The sequence below is a fragment of the Solanum tuberosum genome, unplaced genomic scaffold (genome assembly GCF_000226075.1).
Source record: "Solanum tuberosum cultivar DM 1-3 516 R44 unplaced genomic scaffold, SolTub_3.0 scf00226, whole genome shotgun sequence".
NCBI classification, from domain to species: domain Eukaryota; kingdom Viridiplantae; phylum Streptophyta; class Magnoliopsida; order Solanales; family Solanaceae; genus Solanum; species Solanum tuberosum.
In genome coordinates this window covers 431325-440037 of record NW_006239155.1, presented here as the reverse complement: position 1 = coordinate 440037, position 8713 = coordinate 431325, and the positions used below count along the sequence as shown (strand labels likewise).

At 32.1% G+C, this 8713-nt stretch overlaps 1 protein-coding gene across 1 annotated transcript; it reads left to right on the top strand.

Moving 5' to 3' along the window:
• The first annotated feature begins 3643 nt into the window (after positions 1 to 3643).
• On the top strand, positions 3644 to 6937 carry LOC102603764 (G-type lectin S-receptor-like serine/threonine-protein kinase At4g27290). The gene is made up of 6 exons (XM_006356756.2): positions 3644 to 5011; positions 5150 to 5391; positions 5506 to 5716; positions 5818 to 6055; positions 6139 to 6289; positions 6358 to 6937. Exons 1-6 carry the CDS (start codon positions 3721 to 3723, stop codon positions 6658 to 6660), a joined length of 2436 nt encoding a protein of 811 aa, XP_006356818.1. The 5' UTR covers positions 3644 to 3720; the 3' UTR covers positions 6661 to 6937.
• Positions 6938 to 8713: the final 1776 nt, after the last annotated feature.

Genomic DNA, 8713 nt, shown 5'->3' with positions numbered 1-8713 from the left:
TTTTAATTTCCCGTTTAAATATGAATTTCAATCGTAGCATGACTCTAAATAAAAAGGATACATGACCGAAGCATATTTCAAAATTGACTAAATTTTAGTTGTGTCTAAAATTTTGTATCAGTGAAGTGCAGGTAAAAAATGACTAAAATTACCGTCATATATGCTTTTAATTATTTTTTTTGGCCAAATTAATTTTTTTTTTTGATTCTTCTCAATACTCAAACACATGATCGATCAACCTAAATCTACTTTAAGTAAACTTCAATTTTAAACATAAATTTCATATAGTATAATTAATCAACCCCAATCATTAATTTATCAAAATAACAACTTTAACAAATCCATTGTAATAATATACTATTGTAGGAAGTGGGGCTTTAATTTATGTCTTAAACTATCCTTTTGCATCTGTATAAACTCTTTTGTAATGATATACTATTACAGAAATAGAATTATCATACTGATATGATTGAGCTTATAACTCTCTCCTTCTCTTTGTTCTCTATGATATTATCAAGGTCCATCAGATATCTCCAACAAGTTAATTAATCATCATTTTATGCGCTATATGGTGGCTTCGTGGATATGGAATATGTTCTTGTGTATTTTGAGAGATTTATCAGAGTGATTTTTAAGGCGAATGATTTTGAATTTTTTACTTTACTTGTCTTATGAATACAATTTTAATTTTAACAAGCTTTAACTTTTTAATGACCTTAATTATTAAAGGTTTGCTCATGGCGATGGTCAAAAGTTCAAAACCACCAATTTTCAAAATTATTGAATGTAATTTCTAGATATATTCCAGTTTGCATCGGGATTAAATATAATTTAAACTGTTGGGTCCAATTTCCACATCTTAATTAGACATATTTCACAATCATATATACTATTATCATTTATACTTTCAAAATATTTAGTATCTTACCACTAATTAAGAGTTTCCTACCATATATTGAGGAAGATACACTTAGATGCGTGTATTTTTGCTACCAGATACACTAAAATAGGGAGAGAGGTGAGTGAGATGGGAGGGAGGCGAACAAGATTCGTTATGTATCCCAGATACATGCAAATCACACTAGATACATATTGTATATGTATGTATCTTGTGTAATTAGCATGTATCTAGGATACTAGAAACATAGGAGAGTAGCAAGCAATGGGAGAGAGGCAAGCGATATTTATTATGTATCTCGGATGTATACGAATCTATTTGGATACAATGTAGCTAGAACAAATTACACATAAATTTGACCCCATGTATCTGAGATACATATATCTAGACGTATGTGGAGGCACCAAAATCTGATAAAATACGTAATATTACAAACTTAAGTGTATCTAAATAATTAACTCACAAATTAAAGGAATTTACTTAAGTTTCCTAATTCCTATCATAAATAAAGTGTTAGGCCCATTCAAAGAAGAACAAAATAACATAACAATAATAATAATAATAATAATAATAATGGAACCACATCCCATATTATGATCAATTTTTCCTTCACCTCTTTCTTGTGTAAATTGATCTTAGCTTAAATAATGTAAACAATGTTATGACTAATTATATTATGAAAAAATTACAGAAATCCCACCTTATAGTTTACTTATTACCATTATCCCCTATAAGTTTTACAAATTTCCAAAATCCCTCATTTTCGCGCATCAGATTAATGTATCAGTACTTATATTATTGCATCTCGCGCATCAGATTAGTGTATCATGTATAAAATGTACATCAGATTAGTGTATCATGTATAATATGTAATGTATCTTACTTAACGATTAATGTATCTCACGCATCAGATTAATGTATCAGCGGTTATATTATTGTATCCGTTTGAGGGATTTCTGTAATTATAAACTTTTAAGGGATAGATTGTAATTTTGCCTTAAAAGTATGTGATTTTTGTAATTTGCCCTAATATTATTTTGTGAAGTAGTTGTATCAAAAACCAAATTGACGTGTAAACACATCAAGATTCTTTTTTCAACAAATTTATTACTGTACTCATTAAAATAAAATAATTAATTTAGCTGCCTTCATTTTCAGGTCATTGGATATGACAGATCTCAACCAATTTCTTATCTTAGTCTGTGTCTCCATCTTTTGTTTGAACAACCCATTTCAATATATTTCTGCGAGCTTAGTAAATATTCAATTCTTCAACGTACTGATTATCCCATATGGTCAAATACATATGATTATCTTTTAGCCTCGTCAAATTTGTTTGCTTTGACCATACATATAGCTTCTTTCTTTTTCCACCGGCGTCCGGAGCCCGCATTGAAGCTCCAATTAAATCTAAATAGAGTAATGCAGGGCTCATTCAGGGGTAGGTAGCGCTCCAATAGGATTTTCTCCCAGGCTCAAACTCGAGACCTCTAGTTAAGGATGAAACAGTACATCACTGCACCACAACCACGTTGGTTCTTTGACCATATAGTTATTCTCAAATATACGTCCATATATTCACTATATATGATCTAGAACATGCTTAAATTCCAATTGTTAACGGGGACCAACATTGTTTTCATCAATAAGGCACTAACGTTTACTTGACCTGCCTATATGTGTTTCTGAGTAAATTTCATGGAAGGTCATACGTTCATATCATAAAAAATATTTTTTTCTAAAATGTGAAAGTTGATATCGTCCTATTAGGTCATTCAGGATATCTACCATTAATATTTCCTAAAATGTGAAATTTGAAAATAAAATGTATTATGTACTACAGGTAAAATAATATGACAGTATATAAAAAGTTTTCTCCACACCATATTACTTAAAATCTTTATTGTATGAAATTTAGCAAGACGTTGTATATGGCAAAATTTTAGGACACTATATGAAGGCGTCTGGACATAAAAATTATATTTGAAAAGGAAGTTAGAAAAAAAATTTGAAAGTTGAATTTGTGTTTGAACATAAAGTTAACTTGAAAAAAAGTAAAAACTTTGTGAGTTTAAAAAAACACGTTTCACTTGAAAATTTAGTCAAAACAGGTTCATATATATCAATGCAAGGGCTTTTTGTCCCAATTATAAGACTTATTTTTCTTTTTAGTTCGTCCAAACAATGACATATTTTCTATATATAATAACAATTTAATTTTAAAATATTCATTTTACATAATTTATAGCCCCACAAACATGTAGACTCATTTATAGTCACAAGTTTCAAAAGTCTTTATCTTTCTTAAACTCTCTGTCAAGTCAAACTACATCATATGAATTGAAACGGAGGGCAAAGGAGATTAAACCATGCAGACACCATTGATTAGTTCAAGCAATTATAATAGGTGGTCTTGCGAGTTGTCTCTTGTTTTTTTTTTAAAAAAAAAATTGCTTGCGCAAGGACTGCGAAATTAAACGAAGCAGCGTCACACATTCTACTGTGGACATATGGGCCAGTCAATAACTAGTTGCATAATGCAACAAAACTTTGTGACCAAAAGTCAGGCCTTGGTGGCTTGGCCCTAGCACTAGCAGCCTTGTGACTTGTGAGGACTAAGGAGTACTTCCAAATTTAGGTAAAGATGTCTTATTACTTATGTCACATCATGATTATGAAATTTCTCTCTTCTTTCCGTCAAGAAGAGGCACTAAGAAACTTCAAATCATTATATGAAATAAGGACTAGTATAAAGTCAATCTAAATATGAAAGGGCAATATATAGGCGACCAAATTAAAAGGCTTAGGCATCAAACACATAGATGGAATCTAAATACTTCATACTTTTCTTACTATCTTTCTACTCTTTTATACCGAAGATTAGTTCTACTACGACAAATGTAATCAATACTAATCAGTTCATAACAGATGGTGACACTATTGTTTCATCTGGTGGAACCTTTGAGCTGGGATTTTTCAGCCCCAATGGTTCCACAACGCGATATATTGGGATATGGTACAAGCAAATTCTTCCTTATGTCCAAACAATTGTATGGGTTGCAAACAGAGAGAAACCACTCACCAATACATCTTCAGTCGTTTTGAAGGTCAACAAGCCGGGAATACTTGCTCTACTTAATGACAAGAATGAAACTATATGGTCCACGAACACCTCACGATCAGTCCAAAATCCAGTTGCAGTGCTGTTGGATTCTGGTAATCTTGTCCTAAAAGATGCAAATGATGACAATCCAGAAAATTTCCTATGGCAGAGTTTCAATTTTCCAACTGATACTCACTTGCCTGATATGAAACTCGGAAAGAATTTTAAGACTGGTATTGAAGTTTACCTTTTAGCATGGAAGAACGATAATGATCCAACTCCAGGGGAATACAGTCTCCACATTGATCCTACTGGATATCCACAAGGCCTCATTAGACATGGGGCAAGGGTATCAGCTCGAGCAGGACCATGGAATGGTTTACGGTGGAGTGGAGCACCTGCACCACTACAAACACAAACCAGCATATATACTTTTCAATTTGTTTTCAATGAAGAGGAGGTTTACTATAGTTTTTCTCTCATTAACAACTCACTGTTAACAAGGTTAGTCCTGACTAACAATGGTTATATACAACGTTTGACGTGGGTGGATAGGACAAAGAGTTGGCATCTTTACCTCAATATTCCTCTGGATACTTGTGATACATATAGCTTATGTGGTGCATATGGGAGCTGTGTCATAGATAGTTCTCCTGTTTGTGGATGTTTGGACAAGTTTGAACCTAAATATCCACAAAATTGGCAAACGGGAGACTGGTCACAAGGGTGTGTTAGGAAGACACCTATTGATTGCAACAAGGAACATGGATTTCTAAAATATTCTGGAATCAAGTTGCCAGAAACTAACAACTCTCAGTACAATAAGACCATGACACTCGAAGGATGTAGGCAAGTATGCTCAACGAACTGTTCTTGCACAGCTTATTCGAGCCTAGATATAAGCAATGGAGATAAAGGTTGCTTGTTTTGGTCTGGGGAGTTGATTGATATCAGAGAGCTCTCTGGAAGAGGACAAGACATTTACATACGAATGGATTCTTCAGACATAGGTAAGAACTTATGTTAACGAAATTTCTAATGATGTGTTTTTGAACTTTTAAATTTTTTAACATATGTAGACCATATTATATATGCAAAAGTAGTGGCCTATATCAATTCGAAGAAGCTAATTTAGAAAATGGTTGTAGTATCTCAGGCAAGTTCAAACAGAAAGAAGACAGGGACAGTACTCGCGGTGAGTTTCTCGTTGTTGGTGGCAGTGATTCTGCTAGGCCTGATTCTGTTCATGTACATACGTAAAAAGAAGAAACTAAAACTCAAAGAAGATTTTGAGCTGCCACAGTTTCAATTGTCGTTAATAACAAGAGCCACAAATAACTTTTCGGTCAACAACCAGATTGGAGAAGGTGGATATGGACCTGTTTATAAGGTATAAACTCAATTTTTTTTTGGAATAGTGACCAGGATAGAGATGACTTTCATTCTGCAATACTCGCATCTTTGTAAAATATATTTCCTTCTGATATACTTTTTCCATTTCAAGGGAGTACTGGAAGAGGGACAAGAAATTGCTGTGAAGAGACTGTCAAGGACTTCCATGCAAGGAATTGATGAATTCAAGAATGAAGTTACCTATATTGCCAAGCTTCAGCATAGAAATCTTGTGAGACTTCTGGGTTGCTGCATTCAAGGGGAAGAAAAAATGTTGATCTATGAATACATGCCTAATAAAAGCCTGGACTCATACATATTTGGTTAGGATTTCTAACCTACTATAAAAGCAAAAATGAGTAATGAACCATGTTTTCAAATTAAAGCTGCTAAAAAAAAAGAAGTTTTTTATTTTTTTTTGTAGATCAAACAAAGAAAAAGTTACTTGATTGGTCAAGGCGTTTCGACATCATTAATGGAATTGCTCGTGGCTTATTGTATCTCCATCAAGATTCTAGACTACGTATTATCCATAGAGACCTTAAAGCAAGCAATGTTTTGTTAGATACAGAAATGAATCCAAAGATATCAGACTTTGGGATGGCTCGAAGTGTTGCAGGAAATGATATGGGAGCAAAAACATGCCATGTAGTTGGGACACAGTAAGAATCGATCATACAGAAGTACTCTCATATGAAATCCCCCTTCTTAAATTTCTCATGGTGTAGTTCTTTTTTTGGAACAGCGGTTACATGTCCCCTGAATATGCAGTAGATGGAATCTTCTCAGTAAAATCAGATGTGTTTAGCTTTGGCGTATTGGTGTTAGAGATTGTGAGTTGCAAGAAAAATAGAGGATTTGTCCATGAAGATCACAACCTTAACCTTCTCGGTCACGTAAGCACTCTATACATTCTTGTCTATATTACATATAGAATTTGTCATGATCTAAATTACTCAAACAGGCATGGAAGCTTTACAAGGAAGATAGGTCCTTGGAACTAATTGATGAGAAGCTAGCTGAATCTTGTCATATTTCTCAAGTTTTGAGGTCAATTCAAGTGGGACTATTATGTGTGCAACAATGTCCTGAAGATAGACCAAACATGTCTTCTGTGGTTCAAATGCTAGGTAATGAGAGTTTACTGGCAAAAGCTAAAGAACCAGGATTTTTCATGGAAAGAACGCTACATGATTCAGATAATTCAGGAATGCAGACAGGAAGTTCGAAAAATGAAATAACAATGACAATGTTAGATCCTCGGTAGAGTACTGTGAATGAGGCAACTACTGTTGATAAGCATGAGTAACAAATTATTTTAGAGGGCGTGATAACGACATTGAAGCGCCTGAGAAGCGCTCAAGCATCACCTCAGGGATTAAGCGTGCCTTTGAGTATTTAGAAAAATGGTTCATAATTGCCATGCTATTATAAGTATCTATTCAACTTGAATTTTCATTTGTATCTTATCTTAGAAAGAAATGTAAATTCTAGTAAGCAAAAATGTCCAAATTATATAGCCTATGATAATACATAAAATCGAATCAAACCGACAGATGCACGAGCTCTCCAATATCTGCATGGAAGAGTCCAATATGTCGTTGAAATTAAAGGTCACAAACTTTGGATTTCCATATTTGAGTAAAGAGAAGAAGATAGGGAAAAAGGCCATAAGCCCACATTGACCGTGCACGGCCTTTCATATCCATCTCCGCCCATAATAAGGGAAAGTAAACTAATCGGGTATGAATAGATAAGAAAGTGAGATTTGAATCCAACCCGGCCCATAGTGAGATTCGAAAGTGCTCTTACTTTCTATTTTAGTCCATTTTTTATTTAAAAAAACGTCTTTTTTTGATAACTTTTTTAAAATTCTAACTTATTATTTGACATATTTAAAATCATAAATTAAACATCTTTTTATTACATTTGATATACTTTCATTTAAAACCATAAGATTGAAAAGTCTTCTTTTTTTTTATTTTTTTATATTATGTGTCAAGTCAAAATAAAATAAGTAAATTAAAATAGAGAGACTGAGAGAGTATGTAACTTGTTTCCTCTCTTGGGTTGATCAAACAAAATTCATTTTGGTATTACAATAAATAGATCTTTTGGGTTCAAGTTATATCGTCACATATATATTATAAACTTTTTTTTATGTATTTGTTAAGAAAAATCAAGTGAACAGGAATGTATTGAAGACATAATTAAGTTCATTTAAAAATGTTATTTGTAACCATTTAAGACAATAGTACAAAACAATTATTATTTATTTATATACTTACAGGTACAATTACAAAAACGGATACTTTTTCAACAAATTATTAAAATAAAGAACAGCCTTTTTTTTCAGGTCATTGGATAGGACAAATCTTAAGGATTTTTTTTATCTTAGTGAGTGTCACCATCTTTTGTTTAAATAATCAGTGTCAATTTTAGATATTTGTTTTCTAGAATATATTAGATATGTTAATGTAACTTTAATATATATTTTAGTAAGGTAGTCGTCGTTTGGTTGTTGTCATTGCCAAGGAAATTAAAGACCTTTATCACGGATATTATCTTTGGTAATTATTATCGTCATCTAGTACTGTTGACAGATTGTGATTTCAGTATGATAATTAATTTTAATTATTTTTTTTCTTAATTAAATTGGGGAAATTTTGGTTGTTTGTTTGAGGCTTTTTCTGTGTAGTTCTTTCTTGCTGAGGATATTCTTTTCTGACTTTACAGAAACTTAGGCTCTTATACGTTTGTTAATTTAAAATTAAATAAAGTTAATGCAATGCTACCTTCTGTATTTTAAAATGTGGAATTATTTATTTGTCTTTCTTGGCTCCATATTTAGCTTAATTTGTTCAGTATTTACCTACCATTTTAAAAGAAGCATTCTTTCTATCTATTTCTTTTTTTCTCAAATTCTTGTGGAGATGATTTTGCTCCGACTTGTTTTGTTTTTTTTTAAATAAAATAAAATAGATTTTCCTAAGCTAGTACTATTAATTACTCCCTCCAATCATTATTTTTACGTATCCATAAATGAAGTATTTTATCATGATATTTGTCTTAATGGATGTATAGTAGTCTTTATAATAGATTGTAATTTATAATTATGAGTAGTTAATACGAAGGTAAAATAAAAAAGAAAAATTATTTTTTGTGAACAAATAAAAGTGAATTTATTTTCGGTACACAAATAAAAGTAAGTGGAAAATGGACTGAAAAGTTTCTATAAACTTGCGGCTCAAAAAAACACAAAATTCCGTTTAGATTTTATTAATTATGTCAACGGAGTTTTAACCAACCACGACCTTAGG

Bases quoted from the DNA above. Each gene is read 5' to 3' on its own strand.
- LOC102603764 (XM_006356756.2), top strand. From the start codon at position 3,721: ATGGAATCTAAATACTTCATACTTTTCTTACTATCTTTCTACTCTTTT. The intron at 5,392-5,505 runs GTATAAACTCAA...TTCCATTTCAAG, and splicing joins GATATGGACCTGTTTATAAG to GGAGTACTGGAAGAGGGACA. The intron at 6,290-6,357 runs GTAAGCACTCTA...TTACTCAAACAG, and splicing joins ACCTTAACCTTCTCGGTCAC to GCATGGAAGCTTTACAAGGA.